The following is an 18,688-nucleotide window of genomic DNA, read 5'->3' on the forward strand; positions in this document are numbered from 1 at the left end:
GAGATATCAGTGGCTCCTTACTAATGACAATTTAAATGGAGTTGATTTAAATCAAGCCTTTTTACTGGTGCCTTAAATCATGATTTAAATGAAGCCTTTTTACTAGTGATTTAAATCATGGTTTAAATCGAGTTGATTTAAATCAAGCCTTATAACTGGTGCTTTAAATTGTGGTTTAAATGGAGTTGATTTAAATCAAGGCTTTTTACTAGTGCTTTAAACCATGATTTAAATGAAGGCTTTTTACTAGTGATTTAAACCGCGATTTTAATCATGGTTTAAATCGATTGAAATGAAATCCACACTGCCCCCCCTCCCCACCTGGGGCTGGAAAAGCGGGGTGCAACCCAAGATCAACTCAAGGGGGGGAGGGGCTATCCTGGCATCCCCTCTCCCCCCCTTCCCCCGGGTGCGATGCCCATCCCCGCCTTCCCTTCCCTTCCAGGACTCCAACTCCCAGCATGCCTCAGCGTGGTCCACAAGGGCAGGGGCCTCTGGGAGGAGTAGTTCCGAGCGGGCCCGGGGAAGCCCCGACCCCTCCGCCGCCGGGAACTGGCCCAACCGGCCAGGGAGCAGCGACAGGGGCTTTTCCCGGGCGGGAGGAAGCGGCGTCCGGCCGGCCGTGTAGCTGCGGGCCCGCTTGGCCGAGGGGAGCCCGGGTTCCTGAGTCACGGCCGCCTGGGCCTGGCCCGCCTGGGCCTGCAGGGCCCCTCCGCCTCCTCCCGGCCCCTCCGCCGCCTCCCTCGGGCCTCCCGCCCGCCTCCCCGCCGCCTCCCCGGCCTCACCGGGCGCAGTTGTGGAAGGAGAAGCCGCCGGTCGCCGGCATCGAGGCCTCCTTCAGCAGCGACAGCGACGCCATCTTGGCCGGTTGTGGAGAAGGCGGGGGGAGCGTGACGGCGGGCCACGCCCTTAGCCACGCCCCCGGTAGCTGCGGGCCACGCCCCCTCTCCCCCAGCTGCGCACGTGGGCCGTTTGGGAAGGCGGATCGAAGGGCGGAGGTTGTGCAGGGTGTTAAAGTCCATCATCCCCAGCCTGAGCTGGGAGTGACACAACCTCTGTAGGGCAAGGGCCCATCATCCCCAGCCAGAACTGGAAGTGGCACAACCTCTGTAGGGCAAGGGCCCATCATCCCCAGCCAGAACTGGAAGTGGCACAACCTCTGTAGGGCAAGGGCCCATCATCCCCAGCCAGAACTGGAAGTGGCACAACCTCTGCAGGGCAAGGGCCCATCATCCCCAGCCAGAACTGGAAGTGGCACAACCTCTGCAGGGCAAGAGTCCATCATCCCCAGCCAGGGCTGGGAGTGTCACACAACCTCTGCGGGGCAAGGGCCCATCATCCCCAGCCGATGCTGGACTGTCGCACAGCCCCATGCAGGGCAAGGAGTCCCATTATCCCCAGCCGGAGCTGGGAGTGACACAATTTCTGCAGAGCAAGGGCCCATCATCCCCATCCGATGGGCTGTCACACAGCTCCATGCATGGCAAGGAGTCCCATCATCCCCAGCCGGAGCCCAGCCAGAGTGTCACACAGCCCTGTGCAGGACAAGGGATCCATCATCCCCAGCTGGGTCTGGGAGTGTCACAACCTCATGTAGGCCAAGGGCCCATCATCCCCAGCCAGAGCTGGGCTGTCGCACAGCCCCGTGCAGGACAAGAAGTCCCATCATCCCCAGCCGGACCTGGCAGTGTCACAACCTCATGTAGGGCAAGGGCCCATCATCCCCAGCTGCGGGGTGCTGCATTGCTAGCACCCCATGGTTAAGATGTTGCTGTCCCCTCATGACAGAAGGAGCATCGGGACATCCATCATCCCCATCCACAAGAGGAGCGGGTTGTGCTGTTGTGTATTTCCACGGTGCTGTTGTATTCAGTGCCCATCCTCCCCAGCCCCATTGGAAGGAGCTGCTCCCTCAGCGAGTTCCAAGGAGCCAAGGGAAAGGAATGATGCTGGACCAGGTTTCCATCATCCCCAGCCCCAAAAACTGACCCAGGACAGATTAGGGAAAGGCCAAGCTTGGTAGGATTGAGACAGAGGACTCCAACTCCCATCAGCTCCAGCCCAAATACATCCTTCCTGTCCTTGGCTGGGGAGGAGGAACCTTGTAGTCCCACCCTAACGGGAAGGCAGCAGGTTGGAGAAAGCTTTCAACTGCAGTGTTCACTTCTGACAAAGGCCAGGTTGGGCGAAGGGAAGAGAGAGCAGGACTCCCATCATCCCCAACTCCCACCAAAGTTCCCATCCAAAGAACCCTCAGATTGGTGAGACCAGCTGGCCTCTGGGCCTCCTCATTTCGGAAAAGGACCCCAAGTTGTCCCTCCATTTGAACTTGGAAATCCAGTTGGCTGCTATTCTATTCTATTCTATTCTATTCTATACTATTCTATACTATATTCTATTCTATTCTACTCTATTCTACTCTGCACTACTCTACTCTACATTTCTCTTCTCTATTCTCTTCTATTCTATTCTACTCTACAGTCTCTATTCTATTCTATTCTATTCTATACTCTACATTCTCTATTCTGTTTTATTCTATACTCTACATTCTCTATTCTATTCTATACTTTACATTCTCTATTCTGTTTTATTCTATTCTATATTCTACATTCTCTATTCTATTCTATTCTATACATTCTCTATTCTTATTCTATTCTACAATACATTCTCTATTCTATTCTACTCTACATTCTCTATTCTATTCTCTATTCTATTCTATAATATTCTATAATATTCTATTCTAATTCTATCTATTCTGTTATTCTACTGTTTCTGTTCTATTCTTATTCTACTCTATCTATTCTATTCTATTCTTACTCTGTTTCTATTCTGTTCTGTTATATTCTATTATATTCTACCCTATTTCATATTCTAATTCTACTCTCTATTCTATTCTTCTATTTTCTGTTCTATTCTTACTCTGTTCTATTCTATCCCTTATTCCATTCCATTCTATTCTATCCCTTATTCTATCCCATCCCATTCTATTCCATTCCATTCCATTCCACCCTATTTCTCTATTCTGTTCTTCTCTTCTGTTCTAAATTCTCCAGCCCCGGATGGCCGAGGGAACCTGGCGCCTTCTCGCCCTTAGTGAGATGTCTTCAGTTGGCAAAACTAACTTGACTTTTCCATCTGATCAAGTTATGCACCATCTTTAATGCTCCGGCGTGAGTGACAGCTGCCTCTTCAGGCGGAAAACCGGAGCATAAATCTTGCATGGGCTCCAACCGGGTGGCTGAGCCGGGAGACCCTTGAAGTCTTCCCACCTGAGGAATGGCCACAAGCGCAGGGCCCTCTGCGCCAGCACAGCCCACGGCGAGCCAGGCTTTAATTAGCTGAAGGGGACGTCCAGAGAAAGAGAGAGAGAGAGAGAGAGAGAGAGAGAGAGAGAGAGAGAGAGAGAGAGAGAGAGAGAGAGATGGATAACCGCAACTTCGGCTGGCGTTGACCTCCCGTCTCTTCTGGGATTTGACCAAGGCTGGGAACAATAGTCTAGCTCCCTGAGAAATCTATTACTGCAAAATAGATAGAGATATAGAGATATAGAGATATAGATAGATAGAGATAGATAGAGATAGATAGAGATAGATAGATAGATAGATAGATAGATAGATAGATAGATAGAAGATAGATAGATGATAGATAGATAGATTGATAGATGATAGATAGATAGATAGATAATAGGATAGATGGATGGATGGATAGATAGATAGATAGATAGATAGATAGATAGATAGATAGATGATAGATAGATAGATAGATAGATAGATAGATAGATAGAGATAGATAGATAGATAGATGATAGATAGATAGATGATAGATAGATAGATAGATAGATAGATAGATAGATAGATAATAGGATAGATGGATGGATGGATAGATAGATAGATATAGAGAGAGAGAGGAGATGTGTTTTTTTAAAAAAGACACACAGATCATATCTGAGGAGATGGACGTTCTCACTGGAATTGGAACTGAACTAATCCAGGGGGAGGGAGGTGTATGTGTGTGTGTGTGTATATATACATATATGCACAGTATATCGGGGGGGGGGGGTTGGATTAGAAGACCTCCAAGGTCCCTTCCAACTTTGTCTTTTCCTTCCCTCCCTCCCTCCCTCCCTTCCTTCCCTCCCCTCCCTTCCCTCCCCTCCCCTTCCTTTCTTTCTTTTCCATTCCTCCCTCCCTCCCTCCCTTCCTGGCCGAAATAGTGTAAAGTTTCCTGCTTCAGCAGGGGGCTGGACTAGAGGACCTCCAAGGTCCCTTCCAATTCCTTCCCTTCCCTTCCTTTCCTTCCCATTCCTTCTTTCCTTTTCTTTCCTTCCTTCCTTCCACTCTCCCTTCATGTCTGAAATGGTATAACGTCTCTTGCTTGAGCAGGGGGTTGGATTAAATGACCTCCAAGGTCCCTTCCAACCCTTCCTTCTTCTTTCCTTTCCTTCCTTTCCTGTCCTTTCCTCCCTCCCTCCCTCCCTCCTTCCTGTCTGAAATAGTATAAAGACTTCTGCATGAGCAGGGGGTTGGACTAGAAGACCTCCAAGGTCCCTTCCAACTCTATCGTACTATTCATCACCACGTTTTTTTTTCATCCAAGAACAATCTGAATCAAAGCCAGCTGGGCCTTTTACATTGGAATCTGATTTTATTGGAAGCAGATCTCTATATTTGTTTTAAAAAAAAAACTAACATGGGTTTGTTTAAGGGGGAAAATGCTACCAGACTCCTGGTAAATAAATTGTATTTATTATAATTACATTTCATGTTGCAGTGGGCTTTTTTTTTCATGCAATGGCAGGATAAATGAAATAAATGCTTAAATATAAACTTTTAAGTCAAGTTCTGCTCCTTGTAACTGTAGAGAGAAGTGGTTTGTAAGTCCCCAAATTGAACAGGAAGGGAGCATGGAGGTCTTGTAGTCTTAATTCTTTATTTTAACCTTGGAAATAAAGAGTGTGTGTGTGTGTGTGTGTGTGTGTTGTATTCGTGCTGATAAATAAATAAAGGGAGACTAGTATAGATCTATTTCAAGCTATTTAGCTCTCATCAGCTAGCCATACCCTTACTGGGATTTGTACCTGGACTGTATTACATATTAGGCAGATATATTAGCCACTAAGCCACAGTCATACCAGGGGTTGTAACACAAATACATACATACATACATACATACATACATACATACATACATACATACATATAGGCACACGGTGGCTCAGTGGCTAAGATGCTGAGCTTGTCGATCAGAAAGGTCGGCAGTTCAGCAGTTCAAATTCCTAGCGCCGCGTAACCGAGTGAGCTCCCGTGACTTGTCCCAGCTTCTGCCAATCTAGCAGTTCGAAAGCAATGCAAGTAGAAAAATAGGAGCCACCTTTGGTGGGAAGGGAACAGCGTTCCGTGCACCTTCGGCGTTGAGTCATGCCGACCCCATGACTACGGAGACGTCTTCGGACAGTGCTGGCTCTTCGGCTTTAAAACGGAGATGAGCACCGCCCCCTAGAGACAGGAACGATTAGCACAGATGTGTGTGAGGGGAACCTTTACCTTTACATGTGTGTGTGTGTGTGTGTGTGTGTAAGTGGGGAATGGGGCTGAAAGGCGAAAGGAAGCAGTATGCTTTGACAAAAGAAAACACACTTAAATCATTCCCCTGGGTCAGCTGATAAGGGAGGAGAGTTTGTGGCTTAGAGGTTAATACAACTGCCTAATATGTAAAAACAGCCCAAATTCGAATCCCAGCAAGCTGATGAGAGCCAAATAGCTTGAAATAGTTCTATACTAGTCTCCCTTCATTTATTTATCAGCAAACATGTAATACAATATACACACAACAACAACAACAGCAACAAAGAAGTGTCTTTTAATTCTTTCCCCCAAACTTGGTGCTTTGGGGCAGGAATGGGACTGACCCAGATTCTGACCCAAGCCTTTTTGACAGGTGGCAAAGAACCAACCGGAACATACTAGGCTGAACCAAGTGCTTTTTCAGCTATTCCCAGGGAATAACTAGGGCGGGTTGCAAAATCAGCAGCTACTCTGCTAAATTACTTTGCCGAAGGCTTCGAAATACCGCGGCTTATTACACAGCAAAGCCTCCCTAATTGAGATGAAGTTCTCTTAGCCACAGGGACCCCGGGCGGGCACTGAGCAATGCGTTGCAAGTGTGTGTGTGTGTGTGTGTGTGTGTGTTTTTGCAGCTGCCTTGCTCCGTCTTGCATTATGGGATATTTTTTCCAGAGATGTCGCTTTGGTGTTTCCTTGATTGGCCGACCGGTAGCAGCTGGGGGGGAAGGGGTCAGGGGTTTGCCCAGGGAGTCACCCCTGGGCTCTGGAATTAGGAGCCCACAATTAGGAGCTGCGGCGGATTTTGACCTTGCCAGAATGGGCCATTTCATTTTCTTAAATCCAGACATCAATCCTGGTGCAATGGGTGGTTTTGCCTTCTGGGGTGGGGTGGGGTGGGGGGCCTCTGGGGTTGTGCCCCCGCTGTCGAGTTCTTCCCTGAAATTACCCCTCCCACCCTTATCCCTCACCCAAGGGAAGGTATTTTAGACACACCAAAAATATACAAGAGAATAATGGAATGAAGAATTTAGAACAGAACAGAATAGAATAGAATAATGGCATGTAGAAGAGAAGAGAGAGTAATGGAATGAAGAATTCAGAACAGAATAGAATAGAAGAATGGAATGCAGAAGAGAGGAGAGGAGGATAAATCGGAAGGGAAGATAAATCAGAAGAGAACAAGAGAGAAGAGAATAATGGAATGAAGAATTTAGAACAGAAGAGAAGAGAAGAATGGAATGTAGAAGAGAAGAGAAGAGAAAGTAATGGAATGAAGAATTCAGAACAGAATAGAATAGAAGAATGGAATGTAAAAGAGAGGAGAGGAGGATAAATCGGAAGAAAGATAAATCAGAAGAGAACAAGAGAGAAGAGAATAATGGAATGAAGAATTTAGAACAGAACAGAAGAGAACGGAACAGTATAGAATAGAATAATGGAGTGTAGAAGAGAAGAGAAGAAAAGAAAAGAGAAGAGAGAATAATGGAATGAAGAATTTAGAACAGAACAGAACAGAATAAAATAGAATAATTGAATGTAGAAGAGAGGGGAAGAGAGGATAAATCGGAAGAGAACAAGGAAGAAGCGAATAATGGAATGTCGAAGAGAGGAAAAGAAAGAAAAGAGAAGAGAGAATAATGGAATAAAGAATTTAGAACAGAACACAACAGAACAGAATAGAAAAATGGAATGTAGAAGAGAGGAGAGAAGATAAATCAGAAGAGAACAAGAGAGAAGAGAATAATGGAACGAAGAATTTAGAACAGAACAGAAGAGAATAATGGAATGTAGAGTAGAATAAGAATAGGATAGGATAGGATAGGAGCTGGAAGGGGCCTTAGAGGTCTTCTAGTCCAGCCCCCTGCTCAAGCAGGAGAACCTACACCATTTCAGACAAGCAACTGTGCAGTCTCTTCTTAAAAACCTCCAGTTCAGCAGAGGAAATGCAGCTGGGCGAGAAGCTGTCCGGTTTTTGCACCATTTTCTTTTTGACGTGGCGCTGTGTTTTCCCCGTCTTCCTCTCCCACCCACCACCCACCCACCCTCTTTTTTGGGGGGGTTCACTTGATGAAGTTAAACTGCCGTCTCCTGGGGGTGATCGAGGGGCACCAGATAGAGCTTGGCATCCAAAATATTTGAGCAGTTGGTAGCAAGATAGCCGGAGGGGAAAAGAGAAACAGCAGGTTTTCGCTGGAAGGGACAACGGCTTTTATTTCCCTCTTGGTCCAGGAGAAGGAAGCAGATGCTGGCGGATTATTATTTCACCTCCCTTCCTATCCTCCCAGGTAGGTGGGAGGATGCTTTCCAACAGATGGGCAGGTAAAGGCTGTGCCTGTTCCCGGGCTAGGCGAGAGCGCCCCCTGCTGCCTCCTAGCTCGCCCCATGGCAAGCCGTGAAACCCGTCCTCACAAATGGACTCTTTGTCAGCAGCAAAACTTTTGCACTATTGCACAAATGGAAGGGCACTTGGATTCCTAGCGTGGACTAAAAGGCTGCAGACGTTGATGAGAGTTTGGCCGAAATGGCAAAATTGACTGTTTGGGTTAAAGAAAAGAATAGAAATCCTTTTGTTTCTACACGGAAAACACTTCTGAACTTCGGGCTTGCAGTGAGAAAGAATGAAACTTTGATTTTTGGGGTTTTATCGATTAGATCAAGGCAGTGGTGAATTTTTTTACTACGGGTTCTGTGGGCGTAGCCTGGTGGGCGTGGCAGGGGAAGGATACTGCAAAATCCCCATTCCCTCCCCACTCCAGGGGAAGGATACTGCAAAATCCACATTCCCTCTCCACTCCAGGGGAAGGATACTGCAAAATCTCCATTCTCTCCCCACTCCAGGGGAAGGATACTGCAAAATCCCCCATTCCCTCCCCACTCCAGGAGAAGGATACTGTGAAATCCCCATTCCTTCCCCACTCCAGGGGAAGGATCCTGCAAAATCTCCATTCCCTCCCCACTCCAGGGGAAGGATACTGCGAAATCCCCATTCCCCCCCCCACTCCAGGGGAAGGATACTGCAAAATCTCCCTTTCCCTCCCCACTCCAGGGGAAGGATCCTGCAAAATCCCCATTCCCTCCCCACTCCAGGGGAAGGATCCTGCGAAATCCCCATTCCCTCCCATCTCCAGGGGAAGGATACTGCGAAATCCCCATTCCCTCCCATCTCCAGGGGAAGGATCCTGCGAAATCCCCATTCCCTCCCATCTCCAGGGGAAGGATACTGCAAAATCCCCATTCCCTCCCCACTCTGGGGCCAGCCAGAGGTGGTGTTTGCCGGGACTCCAAACTACTCAAAATGTCCGCTACTGGTTCTCCAGAAACTGTCAGAACCTGCTGAATTTCACCCCGAAATCGGGTGTCAAACTGGATTTCTTTGAAGGCCAGATCAGCCATTGTAGTTCTCCTCGGTGGGCCAACGTGGTGAAGCGTGGTGCTGATCAGATGGGACGGACGCCTCTTGCAGCACCCTGCTGGCCAAAATGGCGTGCCGGGGAGCCATGTATGCCTCCCTCTGCCCCGTTTTTAGCCCTAACAGCCAACTGCAGCACTTTACTGGGCAAAATGGAGCGCAGGGAGCCGTGCCGAGAGCCACGGGGGGAGCTCCCCCCATCTTGTTTTCGCCCTCCGTAGCCTTCTGCAGTACTCTGCCGGCTGAAAACGGGCTTAAAACGGGCCAAAAATGAGGCACGGGTGGCCCATTTTTGGCCTCCCCTGGTCTCCAGCAGCGCTCTGGAGTGCGGCCCGGACGACCACAAGCGAGCACCGAATTTCTGTTGCTAAGCGAGACCGTGGTTAATTTAATTTTGCACCATTGTACAACCTTCGTTGCCACGTTTGTTAAGTGAAACCCTGCTTCTGTTCAGTTAGTCACATGGTTTTTAAGGGAATCGGGATTCCCCCCCCTTGACTCCGCGTGTTGGGGGGGTGTCACATGACCCTTGGGAAATAGCAACCGTCATAAGTATGAGTCGGTTGCTAAACATCTGAATTTTGACCTGGGGATGGTTGTGAAAAATGGCCGTAAGTCACTTTTTCCGTCGCCGTTGTCATTTCAAATGATCACCAAATGAACTATTGTGAATTAATATTATTTTTACCAATAACTCAAGCAAATGAACATATCCGATTATTCCTTCCTGCTCCTCTTTTCCCCACAACGATAACCCTGTGAGGTGGGCTGGGCTAATAAGAGAGGGCCTGGCCCAAAGTCATCCTGCCAACTGTCATGCCTAAGGCAGAATTAGAACCCAGCGTTTCCTGGTGATTGACCCTAAGTCTCCCAGCTGACTTTCATGCCTAAAGCAGGACTAGAACTCACTGTCTCCTGGTGATTGGTCCCATCAGGAGACAGGAAGCTTTTATGCCTAAGGCAGAACTAGAACTCACTATCTCCTGGTGACTGACCCCGTCACTCACCTGGCTTTCATGTCTAAAGCGGGACTAGAACTCACATTTCCTGGTGATTAGTCCAAAGTCACCCAGCTGACTTTCATGGCTAAGGCAGGACTAGAACTCACCGTCTCCTGGTAACTGGCCCCAAATCAACCAGTTGGCTTTCATGGCTAAGGTGAGACTAGAACTCACATCTCCTGGTGACTGGCACAAAGTCACCCAGCTGACTTTCATGGCTAAGGCAGGACTAGAATTCGCTGTCTCCTGGTGACTGGCCCAAAGTCACCTAGCTGGTGTTTGTGGCTAAAAGCAGGATTTAGGTTTGGCTTTTCCATTTTGAGTGGCTCAGGGGCTAAGACGCTGAGCTTGTCGATCAGAAAGGTCGGCAGTTCGGCGGTTCGAATCCCTAGCGCCGCATAACGGAGTGAGCTCCCATGACTTCTCCCAGCTTCTGCCAACCTAGCAGTTCGAAAGCACGTAAAAAATGCAAGTAGAAAAAATAGGAGCCACCTTTGGTGGGAAGGCAACAGAGTTCCATGCACCTTCGGCGTTGAGTCATGCCGGCCACATGACCCCGGAGACGTCTTCGGACAGCGCTGGCTCTTCGGCTTTGAAACGGAGATGAGCACCGCCCCTTAGAGTTGGGAACGCTTTGCACATATGTGCGAGGGGACCCTTTACCTTTCCATTTTGGCAACAAATTGTTCAAGGATGTCCCACCAGTTTGTGGAGAGCCAGAGCGAAAGAGGATTGCCGGAGGCCAGGAGATGGCAGCCTTGCTTCCTTCGGCAGAAAATAGAAACAATAAAATTGGCCAAAGGAACGGAATAGGCTGTCCACTCAATTCAGCCCTTTCAATAAGCATCAGCTTGACAATTCAGCTTCCGGTTTCTCTTATCGCTCCTGGACAGCCGGAGGGTCAGCTGGTCATTAAATGGCGCTTAATAATCAAGGTATGAGGTTGTCTGAAAGGACCTTTTGCAGGCCAGACAGAAAAAGGAGGAGAGAAAGAGAGAGAGGCTTTAATCACGCTTACACCAAGGAGCAAAATCCTTCCAATGCACAGATCCCATCATATCCACCTATAATTCGCTTGCAAACAGGGAGTTTTCCTGGAAAGGCTGATTTTAATCTACGAAAATCTCAGCCAGGAGAGGTTTTTACAAAATTCGGAGGCTTTGCTGCTGTTACCTTCAGAAGCAAAACATTTCAAATCGTCACACACACACCCTTTTTTTAAAAGCTGATGGAGTGACCTAACCCCGAGATGGCGAATCTATGGCACATGTGCCAGAGGTTTCACGCATGAACACCGTCGCCAGCTGCTTTTCTGGTTTCTGGTGCATGTCTTTGCAGGCACCAGTGCCAGAAAATGGCCTGAAAATGGCCCATAAAATGGCCAAAAAAAACAGGCATATGCGCACCAGCCAGCTTCTAGGTTTTGGCACGCATGTCTTTGTGGGCACCAGAGTGCTGGAACATTTAGTTTTGGGAAATCCCTGTCTGAGGGGAATCTTGGTAAATATTGGTGGCTCTTGTAGGAAACCACAACTCTCTTATCTTGGATAAAGTCCTAACGATGAGGCTTTTGATGGGCAGGCATCCGAGGCAAAAAAGGTTCGCCATCACTGGTATATTTGGAAACTTGCTCAGTAGTAGTAACTGTGAGAGGGATCTTGGAGTCCTAGTGGACAACCATTTAAATAGGAGCCAGCCGTGTGCAGCAGCTGCCAAAAAAGCCAACACAGTCCTAGGCTGCATCAACAGAGGGAGAGAATCAAGATCACGTGAAGGGTTAATGCCACTTTATAAGGCCACCCTTGGAATATTTGCATCCAGTTTTGGTCACCACGATGTAGAAAAGATGCGGAAACTCTGGAAAGAGTGCAGAGAAGAGCAACAAAGATGATTAGGGGACTGGAGGCTAAAACATATGAAGAACGGTTGCAGGAACTGGGTATGTCTAGTTTAACGAAATGAAGGACCAGGGGAGACATGATAGTAGTGTTCCAATATCTCAGGGGCTGCCCCAAAGAAGAGGGAGTCAAGCTATTCTCCAAAACACCTGAGGGCAGGACAAGAAGCAATGGGTGGAAACTAATCAAGGAGAGAAGCAACTTAGAACTGAGGAGGAATTTCCTGACAGGGAGAACAATTAATGTGGGACGACTTGCCTCCAGAAGTTGTGAATGCTCCAACACTGGAAGTTTTTAAGAAGATGTTGGATAACCATTGGTCTGGTGTAGGGTTTCCTGCCTAAGCAAGGGGTTGGACTAGAAGACCTCCAAGGTCCCTTCCCACTCTGTTATTCTATTCTATTCTATTCTATTCTATTCTATTCTATTCTATTCTATTCTATTCTATTCTATTCCATTCCATTCTATTCTATTCTATTCTATTTCTTCTTCATTCCATTTCATATCCCTATTCTATCCGATCCCATTCTATTCAGAAGGAAGAAGTTAGCATTTAAAATAAAAGGCCCAGCCAAATAGTTCAAAAAAAGATCATCGTCTTCAGCCACAGAATTCAACAATTTTTTTCCCCTTTTGGTTTCCTTTGAGCTTCTCAAGGAACTGAACTCAAAGGATTTGCTATCCAAGCCGACGGGTTCTAGAAGAGAAAATATTTTCCGGCACTGGGACCTGCCAAAGGAGCCTTCTCCAAACAAAATGGGAAAAAATTGGGGATTTTCCATCGGGGTTTGATCTTTGCCCCCCCTCCAAAGTTTTTTCACTCGCTGTTGAGACATACGAATCTCTCTCTCTCTCTCTTTTGTAGACCAAGCACCAGGCATCTGGCCAGGCGAAAGTCAAAAACTGCACTTTTTTACGGCTGCCAAATAGCAATCCAATGGATCAAGAATTTGTCCTCTTTTGGGGGAGCTGTAGTGGGCAAGATTTACAGCCGAGATGGCCCACTGCCTGCCCTGAGCTCAGAAGGACGCACAGTGTGGGTCAAAAAAACTTAAATTCAATCCTAGGGGCATTGATTTTCTACCTAATGTTCTGTCTCTCTCTCTCTCCTCCCATCCATCTTTCTGGTTATCATATTGATGTATTCTTGTGTGATGTTCCTTTTCATTGTTGTTTTTAGTTATTGTGTTATTTTGCCTCTGTTTTGTTTTACACGCTTCCTTTTTTATTGTTGCTCCACAGAGAGATAAAATAAAGGTAAAGGTTCCCCTCGCACAAATGTGCTAGTCGTTCCCGACTCTAGGGGACGGTGCTCATCTCCATTTCAAAGCGGAAGAGCCAGCGCTGTCCGAAGACGTCTCCGTGGTCATGTGGCCGGCATGACTCAACGCCGAAGGCGCGCGGAACGCTGTTCCTTTCCCACCAAAGGTGGCTCCTATTTTTCTACTTGCATATTTTACGTGCTTTCGAACTGCTGGGCTGGCAGAAGCTGGGACAAGTCACAGGAGCTCACTCCGTTACGCGGCGCTCGGGATTCGAACTGCTGACCTTTCTGATCGATCAGCTCAGCGTCTTAGCCCCTGAGCCGCCACATTCCGTTAGTCATCATTATAGTCATATATAGATAGATAGATAGATAGATAGATAGATATAGATATAGATATAGATATATAGATATATAGATATATAGATATATAGATATATAGATATATAGATATATAGATATATAGATATATAGATATATAGATATATAGATATATAGATATATAGATATATAGATATATAGATATATAGATATATAGATAGAGATATAGAGATATAGAGATATAGAGATATAGAGATATAGAGATATAGAGATATAGAGATATAGAGATATAGAGATATAGAGATATATAGATATATAGATATATAGATATATAGATATAGATATAGATAGATAGATATAGATATAGATAGATAGATATAGATATATAGATGATAGAGATAGAGATAGAGATATATTTGTTTTCGTAGATTTATATATATATATATATATATATATATATATATATATATATATATATATAAACAATTTATGTATATGTGTGTGTATGTATATATATATATATATATATATATATATATATATATATATATATATATATATATATAAACAAATACGCGGTAATATATAAACAATATGCAATAACGCCAATCATATTATAACATAGATTATCTTCCATTGTAGTATCGATTATATAACCGTCAACAAAAAGTTACTCATCTGTTTTTCTTTCTCATGTAAACCCCATTTCATCTAATTCCACTCCTCTAACCTGAATCTCCGTCATTGAACCATTTATAGAATAGTTCCCATGTTATGAAATAATTGGAATCTTCTTTTCCTTTAATTTTTTTTTACGGTTAACCTCTCCATAGCTGCACATTTCAGTATTTTTTTTAATTATAATACCGTGTTTCCCCGAAAATAAGACAGGGTCTTATTTTCTTTCAACCCCCCAAAATAAGCGCTTGGCCTAATTTTCGGGGAGGTCTTATTATTTTTGAGGGGCAGGAGGCGGCGAGCGTGGTCACCTCACGGCTGCTGCTCTGTTGCAATATTTCCGGGGAGGGCTTATTTTCGGGGAGCGCTTATTTTAGCGCATGCTCTCAAAAGCCCGTTTGGGCTTATTATCCGAGGAGGTCTTAGTTTGGGGGAAACAGATCTCGTCTGCAGGAGTTGCTGGGTTTTTTCCAGCATTGTGCATATCCTATCCTCGCACGTGTAAAGCCTGGTGCTTCAAAAGCAGGTATGGAACGTGGGCGGATGGGTGGACCAAATGAGCCACCGTACCGGTATGGTGGCTGCTGCTCCCGACTACTACCAGTATGGTCGTACCAAGCCGTACCGGCTGAAACCCACCGCTGCCACACTGAATAGCAAATTTATAAAACTACGGCTGTCTTTTTCTTCCAAAATGACTTGCAGTGCCCATATGCTGTGCCAATAGCACCCGTTGTTTGCTTTAAACAAGATAATAATAATTTAAATTTTTTAAAAGAATTATTAGAAAGGGAAAACAGGCGGAAGTTTCTTTCCTCGGGCACTCGTAAGTGCCAGGGAAGAATGTGGGCAGAACTCATTTTTTTTTGTACCCCTTGGAGAAACTCCTAGGTTACTCAGTTCTTAAGCGAGAGGGCAGCGAAGAATTCAGCTGTGCCCACTGCTCCTTTCCCCCCACCCTCGAGACTGAATCAACAGCTGGTGTCCTGCCGCAGCGGCCCACAATGGCGCCTCTTTGGGCAGACAATATACTTGTCATTGGAAAACATAAAACCTGCAATTAATGGAACTCTCTCTCGGGCTGCTCCTTTCAGCCCGGACAATGAGAGGCAACTGGGGGAGAAAGATTAAACCCCCTGCTCTTCCCGGGAAGCCAGGGAAATGGCCCCGGGTGAGATTTGTTTTTGTAAAAATAAAAACTCCCCGACCGAACCTCATCGTTCCGAGGGAAAGCGAAGGGGTCTTTAGAGAGAGACAGACATGGAAGGATGGACTTGTTGAACTTCCCCTGGGTTTATCCCATCGACGGCTAATAGATCTAAACAGTTTTCTTTTTGGAGGGTTCAATTAAGGATGATTAGAGGACTGGAAGCTAAAACAAGGGTGAAAGGCTACCGGTTCGGTAGCAAAAAATGCTAAGGTTTGTCTGGACCAGTAGTAAAAACAAAACAAAAAGCTTTAAAAAGTGGAAAAAACGTTCCGTGACACACAGCTTTGCCGCCCGATCGTCGGAACCAAATGTTTCCCACTTTTTAAAAGCATTTTTTCTCTGAAGCGGTAGGAAAAAAAAATGTTTTAAAAAGTGAAAAATAGTTGGCCACGCCCACCCAGCCACACCCACAGAATCGGTGGCAAAAAAAAATTACGAAGAACAGGATCTGAGCATGCATGGCTAGTCTAGTGGAGAGAAGGACCAGGGGAGACATTTATTTTATTTCATTTATTGATTTTATTTTTTCTTTCGTCGAGCACGCATTAAATAACAGGTATAAGTATAGACATGATTATGAATAGATGAAATGAACACGAATACAAGGGAATATTAGGACAGGAACGGTAGGCAGGCTGGTGCGCTTATGCACGCCCCTTAAAGAGGAATGGCGTGAGGTCGAGAGTAAACACTCTAAGGTTAAAATTTTGGAGTTGTGGGGAAGAAACCACAGTGTCAGGTAGTGAATTCCAGGCATTGACCACTCGGTTGCTGAAGTCGTGTTTTCTGCACTCGAGTTTCGAGCAGTTTACCTTAAGTTTGTATCTATTGTAGGGGACTGGAGGTTAAAACATACGATGAATGGTTGCAGGAACTGGGCATGGCTAGTCTAGTGAAGAGAAGGACCAGGGGAGACAGGATAGCAGCCTTCCAATATTTGAGGGGCTGCCCCAGAGAGGAGGGGGCCAAGCTATTCCCCAAAGCACCCGAAGGCCAGAGAAGGAATAATGGATGGAAACTGACCAAGGAGAGATTCAACCTGGAAATAAGGAAGAATTTTCTGACAGTGAGAACAATCAACCCATGGAACAGAAGTTGCCTTCAGAAGTTGTGGGAGCTTCAACCCTGGAGGCTTTCAAGGGGAGACTGGGCTGCCCTCTGTCAGAAATGGTGAGGGATCTCCTGCTTGGGCGGGGGGTTGGACTAGATGACCTACAAGGTCCCTTCCAACTCTGTTGCTCTGTTAAAAACAAGGTGGGACGGGAAAGAATATTTTTAAAAAGTTGCCGGTGCTAAACCAATGTTTACCTTTCTCTTCTAAATTTCTGACACCAGAAAAATGCACCCGTCCACGGGTAGTCCTCGACGTACGACCCAAAATTTCTGTCATTAAGTGAGACGTCCGCTAACAGCGATCTGCCCCGTTTTATGACCTTCCTTGCCACGATTATTAAGTGAATCACTGCCGTTGATAAGTCAGCAACCCGGTCGTTAAGTGAATCTGGCTTCCCCTTTTGACTTTGCTTGTCAGACCATCGCAAAAGAGGATCACGTGACACCACCACCACCCCAGGACCCCGCAACCGTCATAAATATGAATCCTTTGCCCAGCGTCTGAATTCGGATCCCGGGATGCTACATAGGTCGCAACTGTGAAAACTGGTCATGTCCCTTTTTTCAGTGCTGCTGTAACTTGGAATTGTCACTAAATGAGCTGCTGTAAGTCCAGGACAACTGTAGTTCAAAGGGCCATAGCGGTGTCTATAAGTGTTTGTCTTCCTGAGCGTTAAGTTTGGGGAGTTACATTAAAGTTAGAACAAGCCTGAATTACACCTGGAGGTCTTCTCTGGGGTGTCAGATAACAGTTGGAAGGGGCCTTGGAGATCAACTAGTCCAACCCTACCCCCTACCCAAGCAGGAGACCCTACGCCAGGGGTCCCCAACCCTTGGGACCTCAGGGACCACTAAATTCATAATTTTAAATCCCGCGGACCGCTAACACGATCTGCCTAATGACCAGCTGGGTAGGCGTGGCTAGGTGGTCATGTGACTGGGTAGGCGTGGCCAACTGGATGTCACTCACATCGAGGGCCGGACTCTACTCGCCCCTCCTCGCCTGCCCACCCAGGCTCCTTGGGGCCCCCTGTTGCTGGAGCTGAGCAGCCCCCAGGAGAAAGAGTTGGCAAAAGAGCTCAGTTCAAATGGGATCTGGCCGAGAAGGAGGCTCAGCAGAAACACCTCACTGAGGACTAGGAACATGGGCTTTTCAAGCAGAGGGAAGACCTGTGGGAATGCAAGGCCAGGTGCCGGCGCCTGGAGGCTTAGCGGGCTGAGATGGTCAGCCAGTTCCAGGCCGTGATGCCGTCCCACTGGAACGAGGCCCTCCGGCTCTTCCCCACCAGCGGCTCTTCCCTCCAGCCTTCGCCCAAAGCCCCCCACCAGGAGGCTGAAGGAGACCCCAAATTGGAATTTCTTCCCCTCTCCGACCCCCACAAAAAGACCCCGAAGGGGGAGACTCTCTGCAGCAACACAAGCGTCCATTGCACGTATCCGTCCCAGGGGCCGTCGTTTGAGGACCCCTGATTTAGTGCAATATTAAAAAATGCAAATCATTTTTCTGCGGGCCACCAACATTTTCTCATGGACCACGAGTGAATGGTCCACAGACCACCAGTTGGTGACTGCTGATCTAGTCCAAACCCTCCCCTACCCAAGCAGGAGAGCCTACTACACCATTTCTGACAGATGGCAATCCAGCGTCCTCCAAGAGGAGGGGTTACTCCCCCCCCTCCCAGATCTTCAGAGGGGGACGGGCATTCTCCCCACTTCCACGAAAGCCAGTTCTCCTGCTGAGTTGGGAAGGTTTCCTAAGGACCCCTCGCCCCCCCCCGCCCTCCTCCGATTTTTCTCCTCCTGCTGGTTGCGCAGAGGGAGCCGCTCCAAAGACGCGACCCCCCCCCCCCCACACACACACATACAAAGCCTGGGAACAAGCTGCTATTTTCCCTGCCAGTGAATCACATCAGGGGCGACCCCTCCCAACTTGGGCCCTTGCCCAGGTGGGGTGGAGGAAGGGGGGGAAAAAAACCTTTTGTGCCCTCTCCTCTCCCGACTGCTCTCGTTGGCTAGGCTGCCGGGAAGAGTGGTGCGGAGGAGGAGGAGGAGGAGGCGGCGAGGAAGAGAAAGAGCTGCCCGCTTCTCGCGTGGGGGGCGCGTCGCCACCCTTCCTTCTCGCCCACCGCCGTTGGGAGACGCCGCCGCGAAGCTTGGGCGGGGGGGGGGGTTGGACTAGATGACCTCCAAGGTCCCTCCCAGCTCTATTCTGATTGATTGATTGAATTGA

The 18,688-nt window shown here is 47.2% G+C and overlaps 2 protein-coding genes across 2 annotated transcripts in view; both read right to left on the minus strand.

The window, feature by feature from the left end:
* Positions 1–917, minus strand: part of PSMB7 (proteasome 20S subunit beta 7) — a 35,395-nt gene extending 34,478 nt beyond the window's left edge. The window contains exon 1 of the mRNA XM_081967682.1: positions 786–917. Within this exon, the coding sequence (XP_081823808.1) occupies positions 786–859 (74 nt within the window). The 5' untranslated portion in view covers positions 860–917. The remainder of the gene's footprint in view (positions 1–785) is intronic.
* NR5A1 (nuclear receptor subfamily 5 group A member 1) overlaps positions 1–18,688 on the minus strand; it is a 355,896-nt gene that overhangs the window by 238,516 nt on the left and 98,692 nt on the right. The window lies entirely within an intron of this gene.

This window comes from Natrix helvetica (genome assembly GCF_964273705.1).
Source record: "Natrix helvetica genome assembly, chromosome: 15".
Taxonomy (NCBI): Eukaryota; Metazoa; Chordata; class Lepidosauria; order Squamata; family Natricidae; genus Natrix; species Natrix helvetica.